Below are 22708 nucleotides of genomic sequence, written 5' to 3'. Positions count from 1 at the left end.
CATACGGCCTGCTTCTGCCTGCCCCCCAGACATTTAGAACATGCTCAAATCAGCATGACAGCACACCTAGCCGTGCTCAAATGAAAAAAGCCTCATCACTAAAAATATTGCTCCACCATTCATTAGAACTACAGACTATGACGTTGCGTTAACAACAACAGTCATTTCTGGGTAGACGACTGGTGGTTGATTTGAGTTGCGGATATGTGAACTTGGCAAACTTGGTTTTTTTTCCTGTTGTCATTTTCAGCCATCACTGTAACATTTGAAGACATATAGTTAAACACAGTGGTCCGACCTATCTGACGTTTCTGCTGGCTTTATTTTATGTACTGTGTTGCTTTGCTAGCGTCTTTGGTTTGTTTTGTTTTGTGGGGGGATTTGCAGTGAAAACCCGGAGCGGAGTTTTGAGTTGTCTTTCTCTTATGTTTGTGAAACTGGATTCTAAGTTGGTTCAGTCTTTGATCACTTTCTTGCTCTCCCACCTTTGATTATTAATAATCTTTTTTAGAATGTTTGAATAAAGAAACCAACCTACACATCATCATTAATTTCATCTTTGTTATTACAAATGGTTATCCTTGTCAATATCCCTATTTGACTGTTCATTACATTTTGTAGTGTCTCTCTCTGTTCATTATCTATTTAAATATTAAATTTAATTTAGATTTAAATATATATTACCATATATCTGAGAAAAGTTGTCTTGATTCTTTTGTGTGTGTAAGTCTAAATATTGGAGTCCCTGTAGTTCCCATGAACTAGAACGACTTGGTGTCTGGAAATATATTTCATATATTTCCAACCCATGTTTGATGTGAACAGTATGTCCACTCCACATGCTATACGTGGTGTTGCTGAACCTGCTTGAGTTGTGCAATTGTGAACATCTTCTCTGCATTTATTTGTCAGAGGTACATTAATGCAGTTTAATGCAGTACAGGTGATGCAGTTCAGTGTGCACTTACACTGCATTACAGTAATGTAACTCTGATAAATATTAAAGCAGACTTAATGTTCACTATGATGGACTGCAAAACTCTAGCATATTTCTGGAGAAGCAGGCTCAGTTTTTATGCTGCACATATCTGGAACAAACTCCCAGAAAACTCGAGGTCTGCTCGAGTTTCAAGCAGTTCCTCTCAATCAAGGCTGAAGACTTTTCTGCTTGCTACTGTCTTTTATTCTTTTGATTCAAATCTTGCTCTGCTTTGTAATTTTTATTCTCCTGTTTTATCAGTCGTATTCCAGAAACTGGCGGACAACCACGACAAATTGACTTTTTTTCTTTTTTAAGCCACATTTTTATGATAAACTTTTCAGATCTTGGTTGCTTTTAACTGTATCTTTTAACTGGATGAGGGATTTTAGTATTTCAGAGCAGAGAATACTTATTTTTCCACTATTTTGAAACGTAATTTTATATACTTGGCCTTTTTTTTTTTTAATCATTCAAATTTGGCTGGATGGTTAATTACACATTTTTCTGTGGCGTGACAAACTTCACACAGACTTTAATGTAGCAACAACTGTGGGTATTACCAATTCATGATTTTACCTTAATACTATCTAACTGCTGTGGGAGGATCCGCAGAAAATCATCTGGGAGATTTCCAAGCAAAGGAGGGTTCCAGTTCCGGTAGCTTCTGACCTGCTGGTGACCCGGAGGTGGCTGGGCTTCAAATCTATGACAGCAGGTGGAGTAACAGGACACATTATCAACTGTATTAAGTCCATTATCATCTCAGCTGCTTGAAACTACTTTGAATTATTAATATCCTTTAAATTGCCCACTTACAAATACAAACGGGAGGGCCAGAAAGAGGAAATGTCCATTTGTGTCCCATATTTCATTTAGACTAAAAAGGATCTAATGAGTGAACCAATGCCTGATAAGACCTTGAAGGTAAATGGGCTCCTTTCAGGAACAAAAGTATCATATGAATAAAATGGGCTGATAGGTAATCTGGCCCCCATTTTTTGACTGTCCTGTATTGTCTACACTCTTTTGTAGCCGATCTATGAACCAAGTAATGGTTTAGGGTAGAAAGTGTCAAAAATACCAAAGATAGTCAGGAGTATTGGTAATGGCCTTAACCAGATGCAACTCTATCAAACATTACACCTCGAGGCACTGGTAGGAGGGCCAGATTACCTTTTTTCAACTACAAACCCTCTGTCCATTTAATAATCAAAGGCACACAGATTCTGTTGAATCAAAATGGCAAAATTTATAGTAAAAGAAATATTTCAAAAAGTAGCTCTTAATCTGATAATTACATAATCAAAGCTTCAGCTTCTTGCATGCAAGAGTCCAGTCCTTCTTCCTTACCTTGGTGGGGGTGTTGGTGGGGCTTCTGGGTATTTCCTGTCATAAATGTGCATATCATATGTTGGCGGAGAGTAGACTGGAGGCGGTTCCTCATCTGAACTATCAGGTTCGAGTGTCCGCTCTAGAATCTAGAAACAAACAGAGAGCATTACACAAGCGTTGTTTCATTAAAAGTCTTAAACCTGCCTCACCCTCATGCACTTGTAATATTGCAAGAATTCCACTTTGATTCCAATTAGAGTAATTTATCTGAGGTTTAGGCCATCGTCAAATATAATATGCTAAATTTAGACCTCCCTGTGATCTGATTTATTTTGGTACAAGCCTGAATGTTACAGTTCTGCAGCACTCCATTCAGGAGTACGATCCTTTGTGTCATTGAATTTTTTACACTAAGCATCCTCTCCTATTCTAAATAAGTCAATTTCCACTGCCAAGCATTTGACTATTTATAAAATTCAGACACATTCCTGCTGTAAAGAAAAATGATGTCCTCACTATGGAGCCTGAGCTTTCTCTGTGTGTGTTTGGGATGGGAGATGCAGTGAGGCCAGTGGGCAATATATTATGGTTTCATGTTCAGGTTGGGATAAAGTCAATAAGTGCTCTGGTCAGCAGCACCTCTAGCAGGTCATGAATCCCTGTGTGAATGTCCTGTGACTGAATGGAGTCAGCAGACCAGCTAGTTATCCTTGTCAGGGAGCAATTTGCCAAGGGGGTGGGCGGCCCTCTGGTCTATTTCTTTAGGCTATTTGTTTAGTTGCAAGAAATAGCCTAATAGGCTCCATAACCCATATAGGCCCACTGTGGTTCTGATTTATTTTCATGAATAAAAGACTCTGAAACACCTAAAAATAACACCAGCCTGTCGTCATCTGCAGAAAACCTGAAAATTCATCATTAGTTCACAGCATAGCATACAGCAACTTCTGGTTTACCTGGCCAAGAGTCATTAAAGTTACTGTACAACTACTGCATTTGTGGTTTTACTTTACATTTATTTATACCCCGGATTGTTGGGGCCTGTGATTATATACTATGAGCCAACACAGAATTAATTCTGAGCAAAAATAAGCTTGTGGAGGATTATTCATTTTAACACCCCCCCCCAATCATCTTGAAATCGTAATCTGTCTAACCCCACTGGTAACCCACTGCTGCATTTTCAGTACTGAAAACACATCAGGCTGGGTTTGCATTACAATCCCCGGTGGTGTTGATGACCTTGGACCCTTTCCACTGACCTCCGGTGGGATGCTGTCATCTGAGTCCGAGCTGTCATCTGAGCCCTGTCCATCAATGCTCATCTGGAGCAGTTGGTCGATGGTGGCGTCCACAGCTCCGTTGTTGGAGCGCAGCACACACTCAATTACTTCATAGTCCATAGAGGGGAACATGGTCTTGAAGTCCTCCATAGCCTGGTTGAACTCCAGGCGGCGGACCTGCCTGTTGGGCCTGCTGTTGTTGAGCTGCCCCTGTCCACTGCCACCCCCACCACCACTTCCGCTGCTTCTGGAACCTCCATTGCTGCTGCTGCGCCTGAACAGGCTGGTCATCCTCAGGGCCTAGCTGCCTCAGGTACTGCCAACCTACTGATAGGATGGCTCTTCTTTTCTGTCACCAACACAAGCACTTTGGCCCTTTCAGTCTTACTTTATTTTCACTTCTTCTCTGCTCAGTTTCTCATTCTAAGACAAACATGGCAGTCCTTTGATGGGAGTTAAGAAAAACTGGAGTTTTTCCCCCCCAATGCTACTCGTTATTCAGCTGCATCCAGCATGGCTGACTGTATCAAAGGGTTTTAAGGGACTGGAATAGCCAGATGGTGACAGAAATTAAATGCCCAAGTACCTGTCACCAGGTGGAAATTAGAGCCAAAATCCCCCAGGGAACATGCATAGTTACTTCACAGTCATCAGCACCTAGAGAGAGAGAAGATAGGCAGTGTGTTAGCAAGGGATAGAAACACAAACATGATATAATTCTACAATTACATCAGTGGTCCTAAGCTGGGACCCAGAGTTCTGCTGATTTTCATTCTGCAGTAGCTCAATCAATGTGAGGGGACCACTAACAGCTACTAGATACTAGGTCCACAGAAATATCCAGCCCCACAGATATCCATTCAAAAAGTCAAAAAGGAGAAGGAGAAAAATGTTTCTTAGACAAATTATAGCAAACATTTGGTCTGGCCAGGCCCCTAATTAGTATTTTGAGAGAGGAAGCCATTCAGAGGGAGCTGGACTCAGCGATTAGAAACCAAAGGACGGATCAGAATAGGGCGTGGCAGAAATAGGGAAAAAACACACTTCCAAACAGTTCAGGGAAAAAAAAACATGAAACTAGACTACAGAAAAATAAAAAATCACAGTTCATGCAATTCAGAAAACATTTATCTCCATTTGTGTGATTAATTGTATCCTGTCCCGCTCTATGACTGCACCTTCCAGTACCATTTGGAAAAAGGTATAAATGCTTTTACCTTTAAGCATGTTTGGACAACACTTCGTATGGACTGAATCGCTTAAAGCATACTGAACCCTTTTGTATAGGGTTTGGATGAGATCAAGCATTGCATGCAGAGGACTACTGGTTGATGTTAGGCCTAAGGTTGGGTTCAGGTTAAGGTAAGGGGAAAAAAATCAGTTTGAGCAACCTGAGACTTCACTGATGAAACTGATGCATGATATGGGACTGATATGGGCACACTCTGTGCTATCATGCAATTTATTCAAAAACCATGAGTCCCATTTCAGTGGAAGTAACATTGGATGAGAGGGGACAAATTTGTCTACATTTTGATGCATAAATTGTCCTCTTGGAGTGGAAGCTGAGAAGAAAATCTGAGAAGGATTGAAAATGTAATGAAACTTGAACTGCAACTGTGTAAAAAGTATGAATGATATGAAAATGTTGAATTAATGTGAGAAAGTCCCAAGTGTTGTGACCCATTTAAAGCTTGAATGAAGTTTCATCAAGATGTGTCAATTTTGAACATTCTGTCCATTCATTTGAATGGAGCAAAATTGCCAGAAATGTTGAATATTTCAGAAAGTATGAAGGGTATGAATGAGAAAATAATACACATGTCCTAATTGAGTTGAATTCTTTGATGTTTGAATGAAGTTTCTACAATGAATAATGTGGAAGGAGTTAAGTTGCAAAAAAGTGGTCTGATGAACAATAATAATAATAAAGAATGTAGAATAATATATGCTGTGAATGCTTCCAGCATTCAAATCAACATCATAGTCCCACTGTTGCCTTTTTATGGCATATATATTTGAGACATCCTGGTTTGAAAATATAGTGGAAACACAAAGAAAAACCTTGTACCAAAGCTTCACAAGGTTCATAAAATTTCACATTATATTAGGGGGTATGTTCCTATAACATTCTCGTACATTCTGGGGGCCTGGTGTATGTTAGACTCTCTGAGAACTGACTGAGATATATGGTATGCCAAAAATGTGAAGGTCTGGAGGGAGAAGCTAGCTGTAGCAATCCTTTAATCTGTTTTGCGATTCCTGCTGCTCTTTCCCTCACCTCACCCCCCTTCCTTCCTGCTTCACTGGGGGTTCATTGTCGCTGGCGGCTGCCCTGTGCCACATGGCAGTGCCAGGTCCCATCCACAGCCTATAAACAGAGCTTCTCTCTTAGTCTCCCATTGACTAAGAGTCTGGCTTTGATGTAAACAAGATGCCTGCACTAGCCTTGCAAATAGCTTTGCCACACTGATGCTCTGTGTGTGTGTGTGTCTGTGTGTGCGTGCGCACAAAGAACAAGAGGACTAGATGATACAGGAATAGAATTAAGGCACAATACATGGAGGGAGAGGGAGAGGGAGAGGGGGGGGGGGGGGGGGGAGAGAGAGAGAGAAAATACGGCCCACACAGATAGTAAGGCCGTGATTAGATTTAGAGAAGACATAAAAATGACTTGGATTGACACATATCTCTAAAGGCACTGCTCAGGGGGCCCTGAACACGGATCTTGTCACAGCATTTGATCAATCACAATAAATGGGTCACAGAGTGAATTATGCGTGTCCTCATGTTTTAACTTCAAAACCCTAACTCCTAATTTCCATCAGATGTTGCTGCATCCTGTTCCAGGTGAGCAATGGCTGCAAAATCGTGTTTCCTTTCTCCACTCCACCAGCTTTACAACCCCAACCAGCTTTATACAACATACTGAAATTACATTTACATTTATAACATATACATTTGATATCTGTTATTTTAGCTTCATGTGGTCAAAAGTTTGATCCCAAAATATGTAAAATACCATAACATCAAGATCTGAAATAGGATAATAAAAATAAAAATCTCACCCAGCCCAACCAGAATTTATCAGATAGTCTATTATTGTTAATTCTAATGGTTGCCCAAACTGCAAAAGGAAACCCTGAATTGTTTTACTGTAAACAACTCTGCAAGCCAGTGTCTGTACACCTGTTCGAAAGCAGCAGCCTAGATTGAGAAACATTTAAAAGAAAAGCATTTTCTTTATGCTGTTTTTGAATGCCCCATATCATATCATATGTTGTTTGTCAATGCTTGGCGTTTTTCTATTTTTTCCTTATTGTCCGTGTTAGTCCATCTCTCAAAACTGTATTCTTAGTTTTATGTTGGAGACAGCCACATGAAGATCATGTTCAACTCTGATAAGCTATGATCTGTATTTGTTCCCCATCTTTTTCACATAAATATGTAGATGCAAAAGGAATAAGTACATGAATTGCAGCTTTTAATAGTCCTGAGTATTCCACAGCCACTGACAGCCAGAATTCTTCCAGTGTGCATGATGCGAAAGCAGTCTGTAATGTGCGGTCAGAAGAGAGGTCTAACAGGGGGCACCCTCCAGTTCTGACGACAGGTGTTGCACACTGGAGGTGGTGAAAGGCTGGCTTATCCAGTCATATCTCTCTGGCATGCCATCTTTTGGGAAGTATCTGTTGAAACTGTCAAGCAGGTTTCTGAGGTGAGTGGCATTAACTCCTTTCATTGCTTGGATACTTATGTCATAACTGTCCATAAAGTCAGAGTTCAGGGAACATTCACATTTAATTCAGCTAACATGGCCCATCACTCCAAGTTCTTTTTAAATGCTGTTACCTCGCCAGAAAGAGCAAGGACATTTGTGTTTGGGCCTGGGAGGGACATATTTAGACAGTTCAGTTTGTCAAAAATGCCTGCCAAATATGCAAGGCTAGTAACCCACCTCAAGTCAGTCAGATGGTCAGTGAGGGAAGAACCACAATCTCATAGGAAGATACGGACCTCTTCATGCAGTTCAAACAGTCTGGTTAATACTTTACCCCATCTGACCTCTGTGTGAAACAGCAGTGATTCATGGTCCAATCCCATGGCATGTCATGGCAGAATGTGGCAAACAGTCTGGTTTGCACTGGCCCGGATGTTATGAAATTAATCATTTTAACTGCCATCTGGAGAACACTGGAGTTCTGTCTCGAGGTTCTAGCTAGCTAGGGCGTCTCTGTGGATAATGCAGTGTTAAAATTTCACATGCAGAGGGACTCCCAAAACGCTGGCTTTTAGTCCCTTTCTTGTCTTCTGCATAGCCTCAGCTCCATCTGTACACATTGAGACAGTTTTCCCAACTTAGTTAACATAGTTCCCTCCAGTGATATGCAAAACATATCCTCATACATTTTTACCTCGTGGCTGTATCTTACAAATACAAGCAGCTGTGCATCACCTGACACATTTGTCGATTCATCAGTTTGCAGTGAAAATCTTCCACTTTTTGTTACTCTGTCCATGAGCTGGTTTTTAATGTCATTTGCCATGTCATGAATATGCCACCCTATCGTGTCATTTGACAGTGGAATAGTCTCAAGTGTGCTAGCTATTTTCTCACCATGCATAGCTTCTGTCATTACAATGGCTGCTGGGAAGATGAGGCTTTCAGCAATAGTGTGAGGCTTTTTTGACTGAGCCACCAGATATGCCACTTCATATGGAGCTGCCAGGGCCTTAGCAGGGATTGTAGTGTACCCACTCAACACTGTCTTTTGGCTCTCCTTGGTGGAAAAAACTCAAAGGGTTTGTTGATGTGAGGTGTGTTTCGTTTCCAAATGTTTGTCTTTCCAGAAAGTCAGGGTGATATTTCTGAAGCTTGTTGGGAGATTGGGGCTCTATTGGAAGTGCTGCTGATGGTGCTACTGTCAGACTTTCAGGTGACCCATCTTGAGACACCTCCTGTTGGCCTACAGTTGCTTGGATAAGCGCAATACTGTGGCACAAAAGCACCAACATAAAAAAGTTTTTTTGTGTGTGTCCAATCAGAACTCATGTGCACATACTTTGACAATCACAAACACAATCAATAAAAATTCTATTCTATTCTAAGGCAAATTATATCACTGGTATAGGCAATGTAATGTAAAAAACCATTCCCCAGTCGAAAATATGTTATTTTTTTCTCCACAACCATATGACAACCCCAAGAAGTTCGTTCGCGACCCCTAAGTTGAGAACCAATGCTCTAGTATTTCAGAATTTTAATACTCATATTTTGTCAAAAAGATGCAGTATGCCTACAGTGTATAATTAACACTATTATACTTCGACTTAAAAATCAATCAGTGTTCATTCACGTTTTGCTGACGTGTTCAATTTGAGCTGAGCAATATGAACGAAAACTTATGATAAAATGTTTCATTACAGTTGATGTCAGTAATTATTGATCATTTTAATGACCTATTTTTAAAGACTAGGAGATAAAAGGTTAAATTTAACCACCTTATTTTGAATTTAACCACCTTACTTTGAATTTAACCACTTTATCAAGGCACACAGGTAATAATTTTAATGTTAACACAACAATGACATATTCCTCATCATCATTCTGCACTCATTTTCTCACTCCATGCGGTTTCTGTTGTATCACATGTTGATGGTGCAACCTAACAACACACCTGTTAAATGATGGGCTGTTTGCGTGTCACTCGTAGCAAGCTCCATTATCAAGGGATATCATAGGCTGTTTATGAGCCAGGGAAGGAGCACGCTTGGGGTTTGTTCATGCGACTGAACTTTTTTTATTTGTTATGTGCTTTCATGACAGTTTGCATTTAATGCATTTAAGTGAAACTATCAAACATTCTATCGAACAATTTTCTTATTTCTACTGATGAAGTGTCTAATGCTGGTACATCTCACTATTGTATCACATGTTGTGTAGTTCAACTTCAAAATATTTCAATTTTTTTTTTGGGGGGGGGGGGGGGGGCTCAGTATTCTAGTGAGAACACTATCAGAAGCTTTTAGCCTAGTTCTGCCACAGAATGAGAGCATGCAAGTATTAGTGTGTATGTGATACCATGCCCTGGCCATGCACTCACAAAGATATCTTCCTAACAACATCATATTAATCTGCACCTAAGAACCATGCTATATTTAGCACACAATCCAGGACTCTGTGTCCTCGGAGAGTGTGTGTGAGTATATGGAAGAGAGTTGCTTACTAGCTAAAGCAACAAAAAGAAAAAAAAAAGAAAAAAAGAAAAAAAAGTGAATTGTCTTTTCTTTGACCAGCTACACTGGTACATGTTCATTGAATACCTGTTGTAATGTCAGAGGTTTTGTGGGGAGAAGCTGAACGTTCTGGACTGTACTAGTCATGAGATGGTGGTGTAGTGTCACTTGCCAAATGACATGTTAGGTGTCATTTTATATTTAGTGTTTCTATTGATTTTCATGTGCATGTTTTTGTACTTCCTTCCTCATGCTGCTTGTCTCTGACATTATAAACCTCATGTATAATGTGGTGACTTGTTTGCTCTCCTGCCAACATAAATGGCCAGTCATTTTAGATGTTTAACCTCGCCTCATCTGTTGCCCAATTTATGATAATCTTAATCTCTCAATAATATCAATGTTGGACTGCCTCACTGCCACCATTACTCACTGACTCGCTATCTCCAGGGTACCCGCGGATCCTTAAAAAGTCTTAAAACGTCTATTCAAGGTCTACAAATGTCTTAAAATGTCTAGAATTGTAGGAGGGGAGGCATTAAATTTGATCTGGGGCAGAATGAATGAGCGTGTCTATTTTTTTTTCAGTTTTTATATTTTGCCAGTATTTTATATCCGACAACACTGACCATTTCCGCAACATCCAATACCTATTTGTTTTAATGTTAACAAGTAGCGTACACTATGCTCACTGGGTGGCAGTAGTACGCCTTGTGTGGCATTTTAACCTAGAAGAAGAACATGTTTATCCAGCTTCAAATTTCAGGGCTGTGGTGGGGAAAAAGGAAAAAAAAAAAAAAAAACACAGCACTGCGAGCAAGCCATGCATGCTCAGTCATGGGTAAATGCAAATTCAATTCAAGAAGTGCTAGAGGACCACAAATATTGTGGTGCAAAACCATTCACCTGTGGAAGGGACGAGACAGCTTACCTTGTGCTGTTTGGACTTGCTCGTTACATTAAAAAGGAGCTCTTCTCAAGAGTGAACAAAGATTTGTTTGTCATTATGTTCGATGAGAGCATGAACAGGACCACTAAACAACTAGACCTGCAGGTAAGACACTGGACAACTGATGAAACTGGCACCCACGTTCAATCCCTTTTCTTTGGATCACAATTCATGGGCCATTCAACAGCAGATGATTTGTTGGAACATTTCAAGGAAAGCCATGTGAGCTATGCAGTAGCAACTTATCAAATTTAGGCAAACCCTTGACTGCTTAGGCAAAACTGTGATTTTGTTCAAACTGCTATTTTATTCCTTTTCATGCTCTTTGCTTCAATTATGTTACAGGAAGCAGAAGGAGGAAGAAGGAAATGAAGGAGAAGAAGAAGGATGAAGAAGAGGACAAAGAAATTTAATTCTCTTGATGCTTCATCAAGCGGGCTGCCCTGGCCATTACTCCATACAAGCTTGTGGGGCTTGATGTTACAGACCAGACCAGCAGCTTTGGGTCAAAGGAGGCTGACATCGGTATGGGTGCAGCAGCTGCCCTCAAGGTGGGACATCCAGTATATTCATAGCTTTTCGTCATCAGAGCAATTCAGTGATGACATGTGCTGAAGAATGTCTAGGCAATTTGATGTCAAGTCAAAGATGTGTGACTATTTTGGAATGTTTTAGCCTTAGTTTGATATGTACAGCTGAGTGAATGTTAACCAACTGCTGAGTATGTGCAGTAATTCTGGAGATTTGATAACCACTTATTTTTGTCAGGGACTGTCAGGGGCCAAAAGCAGTGTAAGCAAGCTTTGTGTCTTGCAGTTTAAGAAAGACTGAGATTGCCCTCTCAAGCATCAGCAAGAAGACTTGGGATAAGTGCCCTATGAAGTACTCCATAGTATGAAACATGTGCTTAGACCCAAACACAATGTACTCTGAGCCAGGTGAGTGCCTGCAGAAAATGAAGTCCCTCATCCAGAAATTTGTGCAGGATAATCAGTTGACAGGCAGAATATCTGTTGGTCATATATAGGAATAAGAAAAGAGTGGAAAAGACTATTATTGTTAATTAAATTTTATATTTTTGCCATTATTCTTATCTAGAACACAGATATTTGTTTACAAGTGGATTTTAATATTCTCTTTAAAAATTGGCATTGCATTTCCTACACAAAGTCCCTTAGTTTGACAGGGAGTATTCACTTGGTCAGCATATTCATGTTAGTGTGATTTGATTGGCTACACACTGAGTACTAACATTTGATTGGCTCTGAATTCAAATGACAGTACATATTACATTGCTGGCATCATGGGCCAGTTAAGTCACAGCTTGAGAGACAGGGGGCACACAATGTTTTGTATTTGTTGCTTGGCAATTTGTTGGGTGGTATAGATTATTTGAGAATGACACGCAATTTGGTGAACATCTGCTAAAACAAAATTGTTGACTGACTTTTAAATAATTAAAATATTGTTTGTATGTATGTATTTATTGGAACCATGTACAGTGTTTAACATAAATGTTACTATTTGATGTACTGTACCAGAGATATCTTATAGCACATTTTCATCTGCAGTCTCTTAAGACATATAACAGCACAATCACAAACAACAGAGTATGTTGTTTTGCTGCTGATAGTGTGAATATTTACATTCTGCATCTAATTGCAGCTGATGTGATTTCACAGTGGTTGAGACCTTCGTGTTCAATGAGGCCAATGCTGTAAACTTCATGTCCTTCAGTCCACAAGACCAAGGCTCCAAAGTTGATGTGACACATCAGCACTTCTTATCCTGAGCTCTGGAGTTTTTTCAAGAAGTTGCTGCTCTTGTCCCATGGGCAAGCAGAAGTTGAATGTGGGTTCTTAGTCAACAAAGAGTAGGAAAGATGCAACATAGCAGAGGACACCATTATCGCACAGAGACTTGTCTGTGATCATGTCAGAGTGTATGGCGTGGTGACCAAAGTGCCTCTTAAAAAAGAGATGTTGCACCACTGCGCAACTACACGCACTAGGTACAGACCTTACCTGGACAAGGAAAAAAGCAAAAGGGAAAGGGATGAGCTGAAGAGAAAGAATGCTGAAGAAAACTTTGATAAGCTAAAGAAGAGGAGCAAATCTATACCAGATGTATAAGTGTATTTGTCTCCAAAAGGATGCAGACAACTTTGTAGAAAAGCAGAGAATACTGCAGGGACCAGAATGGCAACAGTAATAACAACCAAATACAAACATACTGAGGAGATGAGCAAAGGAAAAGCGTGAGCAGTTTTTAGTCCTGAATAGTGAAATTGATAAGAAGGCTGCTGAGCTGCAACACAAATCATGAGCGACATGGTGTCCAAGGACAAACAGGGTCAAACAAGTGTATCTATTGTTTCTGCCACCAGTTCTGAAAATGAAACACACCAAGTTTGGTGAATGAGAAATGAAAAATTGAAGAACATAAGGATTATTCCTCCCAGAAATTACCTCAGCAGACTTTAAGAGTTCTTTGCACTTCTGTAGAACAAGTTTAGATTGTCATATGAGCACATACAGGTCAAAAGGTTGTAGTGACTGGGTTGTTAGATTGTCTCTACAGTGCTCTCTTATGTTTATTTGATGGTAAATGCAGGGGGACATTGTTTTCCATTGGATTGTTATTTTTGTTAATGAGAAGGCAGTTATGTTAGCTAGTGCATTAAATATTTCTGTTATTCAAATTCAATAAAACTCAATAACGGTGTATACTGTAGTCTAGTTTTTCGATTTCTTTTGCTGCAATAATGGATGGTGGAAGGCTGCAGACAGATTGTCTTCCCTTCTTTTGTTCACCATCAGTATGACCGATGCAAATGAAGGAAACAACAACATACAACCTGGTAATGTAGCAGCACACGAGGAGCCATCTGGCACATCAACCAGAAGACTTAAAGAGCTGGCTTTGTGTGGCTGGGTCTATGTCACAGATACAGCACTATACAGAGCTATACACAGCTGGATTTAGAGACAAATGCAGAGTTAGCCCTCAGATCCTACAGCTGCACATGATGTAAATTAAAAAAGGGATCATATCCTGCTGCAGGACAGCCAGATGTTCCATGCTCTTACAATGAAGGCTTGAAATGAAGGCTTAATAAACAACACTTTGAATAAATGAGCACTGATATTTTGCATCTTAGGAAATGCTTTTATGGAATTTTAGATGCATTTTATACATTTTTCTTCATGACTAAGTGAGAATAGGTATACAGATCTACTAACAACTAAGTGCAAGTATTAAATATAGCCGCAAGTGGCAAATATGGGGTTCAAGCCAACACAGACCATTAGAAGCAGAAAGCCTCAACAGCTTAACTAAAAGTATCCACCAAGTTTGGTGATGTGTGGACAAACTGTCATTGATTTATGGCCAAATTTGCACCAGGCCCATGTACATACACACCCCGAGTTTACAGCTAAACTTTAAGTTTGCAGTAGACACACACATATGGAGTGAACAGCAGGGCAGGGTTGCAGGTGGACACAGTGAAGTGAACCAGGTGCAATAAAACCTCTGCGAGTAAAAAGCTAATAAGTACTTTATCAAACCACCTGTTTCACAAGCATAAACATGTAGAAAAGTGATATTTCCACCTGCTTTGTCTGCAGTCTCCTGGTATATTTTACGCAACTTAAGTGCACTAGTTAAGCTAATAGCGAATTGTTACGAACAAGCTAAAACAAAAGCTTTCTGTATGTAGTCTGTTTAACTATGCTACAAATCTTAAAATTTGGCAAATTCCTGTAAACTTAGCCACAGGCTGAGACAAACCAGCCCCTCCTCTCTACCAGCGGTACCTGCAGGCAGTGAATAACATCAGCAGCAGAGGAAGAAGGACAGAGGACAGGAAAGGAGTGATTGTGACTGATGTCTGTGCTCTTCATTCTTTCTAAAAGTCATTCGGTATTTTGATTTCATGAATATTATTTATTTTACTTACATGTTAGATTTGTTTCCAGTGAGATATCATTGAGGTTATATAGTGACTTTGTTGTTGTAAACATTACTGTTGTTTCTGCTCTAGAAACAGTATTTTGGTGTATTTAAAATATAACTCAATTCTAATCCTGTTCCGAATGACCAAAATACAATCCATTCTGTTGGTTTATCTCAAAATGCTCTCCTCTGGTTTAATGCCTATCTTCATAATAGATGTCAGTGTATTGTCTTTCAAGGTTCTCAGTCCAATTATTTAACCAGTGATAAGGGTGTTCCACAAGGCTCCACTCTGGGACCACTTCTTTCTCTATCTTTATTAATGATTTACCCCAAATATGCTCAAATTGTCTTGTTCATTTATATGCTGATGATACTGTTATTTACACTTCTAACTCTGATATATTACAGATCCAGAACTCTTTACAATTTTAATTGGTTAAATAATGGCTTCATGATAACAGACTCATATTGAATAAGAAGAAGTCCTGCAGCATGGTGTTTGGCACGCGACACAGACGTTCATATCCCTTTGACTTTCATATTAATTTTGATGATGATCTCCCCTCTTGATTCTTTCAAATATCTTGGACTTTGGAATGACCCTGAACTCTGCTTTAAGCCCCACATTAATTTTATTGTCTAAGCTCACTCTATCACTCAATTAATTGAGTTTCATTTCATGTCAGAAAAAGAATAATCTCTCAGTTAATTTTACCTATAATTGATTATGCTGACATCGTCTATCTGCACACCTGATACTAATCTTAGACCCCTAAATGTAGTATATAACTCTATGTAGATTTATTTTGAGGTGCCCATATAGCTAGCTATAGCATATATTGCTTTATGTATGAATCACTTAATTGGCTGCAGCCTAAAGCTGGAATGCACTTTCAGAGGGTTCAGTTCATCTTTAAATGTGTTTACCCTAATTGTCCTTCCTATTTGAAACACATTCCATATAGATCTCCATATTCACTCTGACATATGGTCATCGGGTCTTTTCAATACAAAGCTCCAGCCGACTGGAATGATCTCTCTCTTTCTCTTAGATCTATTAACTTTTTCCGCTGCTTCAGGTCTTCTTTATTCTGTCATCTTAAAACAACCTGTTCATGCTTCTAATTTGTATTTACAGATAGAAGATAAATTGTTTCAAGTGCTCTCAGTACTGATGAAACTGATCTGATTTTACAGGTCATTTCTTGTAACTGCTGAGGGTTGGGGGTGTGGGTGGGAGATGGTGAGTGAGCTGTCTGTATCTGTGTATTTGTAGTGTATGTTTGTTATGTAACAATGTCTTTTATGTATGTTTGTTTGTATGTAGCCTACGTGCCATATTTTGTATTTTGTGTTTTCATGACCCCCTTGAAAATGAGATGCTACATCTCAAGGGGCTATCCTAATAATAAATTCAATTACTCAATTTATTCTTTGAAAATGATAATAAAAAAAAAAAATTGATAAAGAACCAGGCCAACAAGAGTAAGTAAAGATAAAATCCTAACATACCATCCCTACAGCTGGTTGTGGCTGTGCCCTGACTTTGAGAGGATGAGCAGGTTTGAAGTATTTATTACTTTGACTCAGAACAGTTATCCAGTTTCTAATAAAGTCAAAGATTGTTCATTCCCAACAGTGTCAAATATTTCCCCAGGGGGCGATATCGAACGACTCTAAAATATCGTTATTATATCAGCCTTTAAAAATCCACTATCGGTCGACTTCTAGTTTATATTATACATACTGGAAATGAACTGAAACCAAGTCATTTTATTCACAGAAAGACCAGGCAGAGCTTAACACACCACCCCATCTGAAGAACAGTCTATTAACCTATCATTTCAGACAAAAAAGCATCATCCACACACACACACACACACACACACACACACACACACACACACACACACACACACACACACACACACACACACACACACACACACACACACACACACACACACACCAAATGGTTGTATATTCCAGGTGTGTGTCACACCTCTTTTATACGTCACGGCATGAGGGTGCCGAAAAGAGTTCCGCAAAGGATATACCTGTGCATCCTCACTCATAGCGCCTCCTCTCTCCTCGAGATGCATTTTAGGAATTGAGACATCCTTAAAAATGGCGCGCTGAGATCGACTTCCTGGTCACAGGCACAGGAGGACAGAAGAGAGAGAGGAGACGGAGGAGAGAAGAGTTGGAGGAGAGAGGAGACGAGGAGGCGCAAAATAGAGAAATGAGAAGAGCCCCATGTAAAAAGAATCTGAGATTTCAGAACTCTTAGGGTGCCCAAACTTTTGCACATGCCACAATGTTTTAATTTTTTTTATTTTTGTTTAATTTATGACATAAAAAGTAACTATGCATTAATGTTTGCAGAAAATATTGTGGTTTTTCCCATATCATAGAGAGGATATGTTTACATCTTTTCAATTAAAAAAAAAAAAAATCACCAAAATATGTTATTTGTCAAGGCATGCCCAAATTTCTGCATGCAACTCAATTCAAGAAGTTTATCATCATGAGCACAGTAAACACAGGCGGTTACACTGTACAATTAAAAAGTGTATGTCAGGGTATTACCAGCCACTAAAGCAAAATGGAAATCATAGGACAGGAAGCAGAAGATAGAATACAAATGATTAAAAGGGATAACTTGGTGTCTCAGCATTTCAGTTATTTCTCACAGACAAATTCCTGGATACCCTTCTAATAACCCTTCTTCTGCACTGCATGCAGTCTGAACATATGTTGCTCTGTCATTGGGCCAATTCATGTATAGTACATGTATTGGATCGAGTAAAAGCTCCTCTCAACAGAGGGGAATTCTACCTTCTCCAACACCAAGGGCTTAACATTTTGTACACATTTGTAAACATGCCATCACACGTAAATTCACAATCATACAATCTACATTATTCCATCATTTCAGTGGGACATAGTTACAGGTCTTTCTTGCCTTTAGGCAGGCTTCTCAAGCAGCATGTCCTCTCAGGCTGTGTGCCACTCCCAGCAAGCTCCACCAATCAAATGGCTCAGTTTAGGAGAAATCTGCACACAGCCTGAGAGGAAGTTCTGCCTGAGAGGCCCAACTCAGGGCAACAAATTCCCTTGAGTTTCTCCTAAGTTTGATAAAATCTCATTTAATTTTTAATAGTAAAATTAGCATTATTATACATACATTTGAACATGTAGGAAAATTTTGTTACTAACAGATGGTGTATTCATCTTTTGAGAGGAACTATTTGATGCCATAGATGTACTGAACAAGCTTAACTACACCAAGAGCACCTCACCTTTAAACTGCATCTATGAGCTTGTGCACGTCTAAGCAGGTAGGAAATATAATAAAACAATATTATGAAGAAACCAAACTATTCCATTAAAAACATTCCAACAATCATTGTGTTTTTCTGATGAGCTGCACATTAACAAGGAGCACTTAATTTAGTGGTTAAAGTCAACTTTTACAAGTGTCTCACTTTGCTTGCTACCACAACCCTGCAGCCCCTCAGGATAACACTGTTGGGTATCCACCTAGATCCTGAGTCCAACCCAAGCAGCAAACATCACAGGGAAGTGTTGAAGCTGATGCATAAAGGCGCAACTATACAGGAGGTGTTTCAGCCATGTTTTTCATTGTCCGTCTCGCGCGCATCTGACATAACAGATTTGCTTCTATTTCAATCGATACAGCTGTCTACACAGGCTACATGACAGCTCTTGTTTCACTCACGCCATACACGCATAACTGAGACCCGAAGCATATTTTTACACGTCAAGTCTATTTTCATCTGTTTTACGTGCAAAACTACAGTGATTGTGTGTTGGGATCTGAGCACTGACAAAACGCTTTGTGACCTACACAAAATTCTGCACCTTAACGGATCCTGTGTAGACACTGACAGAGGACAGAGTGGCGAGTAGTGCATACAGTATAGTGTTAAATTATGTGAGAATTTTATACCCTTGCTGAAAAAGAGGAAAAAACTTGAGAACAAGGAAGTAGGCTTTTATTACAGTCATTGCTTCAGATAAACTCCAACCAAATTTTACACAGCTTGACAGAATTTCCCCTTCAAATTCAGGAAAGACAATATCCTGAAATATGCGCTGTGCGTGGAACACAATTTGCCAGATAAATCATTCATATATGTCTGGCAATGTACATGTAAGATATTAAGTATCGCAGCCCAGAAATGTCAGAGATATATTTTGTTTATTTAGAAAATGTCACTATTAAATAGTTTGTCCACCAGGGGGCAATGACAAGTTTATTTTGCAAAAGTAAAATTTCTGCTCACTACATATCTAAAATACACAATTATTATTAAATATGTATATTATGCGTTATGTGTTCATGTTAATAAAAAACAACCTCAATATATTTTCCCAAATACCTATATTGCTATCAGCCTCAAAAATCCAGTGTCAGTCGGGCTCTAAACGCCATCCTTCAAAATATTCCTTCACAAAAACCTGACCTCAAGACCGACCTCTAAATTGCGAGGAAGAGGAAGACATGTGGAAACTCAATTTCCTTTCTCATGCATTATCTTCCTGACAACGGAGCATTGTTAGAATTAAGATAGTAAGATAGGGTCACAAATATTGATAGCAGTGTGACAGAAATTGGTGGCCACGACTATTATATATATATATATATATATATATATATATAAAAATTTAATCAAAAACATGATGTAGTCCACATTCGAAGTGACAGACCTCTTTCAGTGCTGGCCAGGGACTGTCCAAAGATTCATATGAGAGATAAATAAAATGTTGCCAACTAGTTAAAAGTTAAAATCTAGTTAAACACCGTCTCCGTACCGTTACACTGCTCACCACGGAATGTTTGGAGGGAGGGAGTATTGTGAGGGGAACAGCTGACAAAACAAGTTGATTTGATTAAATACTTTGAGCCTCGTGGATCAAAGCATAACTTTGTGTCATCACATACCTATTATTTGTCGATAAGCAGGGCCACAATAAAATATACAGGTGTTCACTATGGAGTGTGGCATACCTTTGGCTACTTAAGGCATTCCTCTTTGCATGTGCTCTTATCGGGAACAGGTCGCTGCTAACTGGCTAACGGTATTCTTCAGCTGTTAGCCAACTCACAACTGTCAAATGTTTTTTTTTAAATATGGTGATTAGTCGCCCCAAAAAACATTTAAAGAAGAGACTATAACGCCGACGTGATGCTATAATAGCTATGTTAGCAGCGGCCTTTAGTAAAACAAGGTTTCGCGGCACACACGGTCCTCCGGACAGCGAACTGTCTTCCACAAGGCCTCGGCCACTGATTCTCCGTCGCAGCATCCAACCCAAATTAACTCGTAATATGTCATCGAATTTAAAACACAAGTGTTACGAATTCCACTCATTTTCTGTGTAAGAAATGCATACTAGTGAAACCAACTGTTTCTCATAGCCGTGTTGGTGTTTACAAAGAGGAGCAGTAAACTAGGCGAAATGTTTACACCAAATCCAACGGTTCAAACTGTATCGTCCAACACATCCTGCTGGCTGGAAAAACATGGAATAAAGCTAGCATTACTCACTGGCAGAGGCGCAGAGGTTCTGGTCGAACAGGCAGGATCCACAGTTTGCTGGAGTGTCGAGAGAACCACAGCAGGCAGCAGCACGGCAGACTTGATCATTGTAATGGGAACCAGAAGGATACTGTCCCTCTACACACCAGCAGCACTGCCATGAAATTCAGCTGCTAACCGGAAGTTTCAACTCAGCCACAACGGCCACAACACACTCATCGCTTCAGAATAAAAGACATACAGTGCATAACGTGCAATATAAACCAGGATCAACAATGAAACAAGTAACGCCCATCAACAGATATCAGCAATATGTATATATTAATATCTTATGTCAATCACTTAAGTCAAATAATACTGATTAGGATGTAATCTAGCGACAACACCTCAGTCTAAAAGATTAAAAAGAATGTAAGTTTACTGATGGTAGTCTGACTGAACTCCTCACCAGCTTAGCTGCTGACAGCCACCAACTGACAGACAGCAGAACATTAATACTGACTTTGTTTTTATTAAACCTACTGACATTTGGGGGATTCTTTCAAATATATAAATTTTTAACACGTAATCATTGTAGATTTTTTTTTTTGTTTTTAGATTAATCCAGAATATGAGCAAACATATAGTACACTTTGAAGGTTATAAATACATAAATCTAGTTATAGTATGCTTTATAAATTCATGTTGTACAGCCAACTATTTTTCAAACAAATTATTATTTTAAATTCTAGTGTGAATCCAGATGTGGATTCTGGAAAAACATTTATAACTAGTACAACAGGAGGCAAAAATATTTAGAATATTATCACTTTATGTAATGGTCCAACCATAAAAACATGACATCCTGAGGTGTGAGCATCATATGGCTGTTAGAACAAGAGGAGACTGTATTTGTGATTATTCATTATCATAAAGTGTAGTTCTCTATTTAAAGAAACTCAATGCAGAAATCAAGAGTTAAATACAAATTTTCTTATGATCACTGTATCGCTTTTCATTTTAGACATATTTTACATTTATATTTTGAATGGCTATATGATCTTAGTTCCTGTCTTATTTTATGTAGCTTGTTTTTATGCAGCTTCGGGGCCCCTGGTTCTTTAAATGGCACAGCAGATGAATAAACACTAGAAACGCAGCATCACAGGTTTCATATGGATTGCTACTTGGAAAAACTGACATGGATTTCAGTGTGAAGCGGCTCTTCTACTGAGAGAGCTGCTGGAGCTTTTATTGTTATTGTTGTGATTGTGTCAAACGGGTGATAATATGTAGCCTAATTTATGGTAATTACGAATCAGTTGTGGTCATTTTTGAGGCTTTGAGCAGTGCATAATTTTATATGATGATCCTGTCAGGGTGGACAAAATAACAGGGACACCGTACCAAAAAACTTCAACTGTGAACACACCACATGTACATATGTTTATCGTTGAAATGTTGTGGTATACTCAAGAAAAGGGTTCGATTTAAATGATAGAACATTAAGGACTTGCTCCACTTCATCATTGACTGGAGTTGTCTGCTGTCCAAGTCAGGCGCTGTGACTTTCAGCTCAAGCGGTGTGATGGTGGGCACTCCACCGACACTGCCACAGTGTCCTTTTCGATACTACCACTGGGGAGCACTAAAGTGTGAAAATGACAAATTCCACAATTAGTGACTTTAACATATTTTATAAGCTGTTATTCATTAGAAGATGAGGAATAAATAGGGCAGCAGCTACCACTGAGGAAACTCAGAAGATGCCTTCAGTATTTTTGGCAGAGGAATCTGGGCATTTCATTAAGCTGGGGAAAAGTGTGTTCGACAGTTTAAAACAAACACTGTTTTTAGTTTCAAAATATTTAAAATTAACCTATTTTTGGGCCAAAAAAAATGAATAAATATATAAGAGTTTATTCCTGGCCATGTGGGGAAGGCTCCAAAACAGAATTTTGACCTAAGCACCTCTGCCAATGGACTGGTACACTGTTTTTTATGTCTTTCTATTGCCTTTTTTCATATATATATCTTAAAGTTCAGTTGAAATCACATTTAGTCATCTGTTTTGCAGTCAAAAATAATGTCAATCTGTCATGTTTTTTAATGTATTGTTTATCATTTTTTATCAATAAAAAAAGAAGAAAAAAGTTCTTTGGTGAAAATATCAGAAATGCTCCTTTTTGTCTTAGCGAGCTGGAGGGGTGTGTTGGTGTCTGTGTTTGATTGACAGCAGCTGGCAGGCTGCCAGAGTAGAGAATGGTGACAAAGTAAACAAACTGCTGTATGCGGTGTGTTGTTAGCAGTGGTACTGAAGAGTAAGAACAGCAGCATCTAATTGGTCCGAAGTGACATTTGCAGGTATGTTTACATCCTGTTTAATCTGCTGCAGTTGAGCAGTTAATTAGCTATTTAG

At 39.1% G+C, this 22708-nt stretch overlaps 1 protein-coding gene and 1 long non-coding RNA gene across 2 annotated transcripts in view; one reads left to right on the top strand and one right to left on the bottom strand.

Moving 5' to 3' along the window:
* cuedc1b (CUE domain containing 1b) overlaps positions 1–20511 on the bottom strand; it is a 31402-nt gene extending 10891 nt beyond the window's left edge. The window contains exons 1-4 of the mRNA XM_042414259.1: positions 20320–20511; positions 3577–4254; positions 2333–2460; positions 1559–1685 (exon numbers count right to left, since the gene is read on the bottom strand). Of these exons, the coding sequence (XP_042270193.1) occupies positions 1559–1685; positions 2333–2460; positions 3577–3888 (567 nt within the window). The 5' untranslated portion in view covers positions 3889–4254; positions 20320–20511. The remainder of the gene's footprint in view (positions 1–1558; positions 1686–2332; positions 2461–3576; positions 4255–20319) is intronic.
* Positions 10890–13449, top strand: LOC121898814. The gene is made up of 3 exons (XR_006096553.1): positions 10890–11334; positions 11552–11721; positions 12466–13449. It is a non-coding gene; the product is annotated as an uncharacterized LOC121898814 (long non-coding RNA).
* Positions 20512–22708: the final 2197 nt, after the last annotated feature.

Source organism: Thunnus maccoyii, chromosome 6 (assembly GCF_910596095.1).
Source record: "Thunnus maccoyii chromosome 6, fThuMac1.1, whole genome shotgun sequence".
Classification (NCBI taxonomy): Eukaryota; Metazoa; Chordata; class Actinopteri; order Scombriformes; family Scombridae; genus Thunnus; species Thunnus maccoyii.
This window is presented reverse-complemented; position numbering and strand designations above follow the sequence as displayed.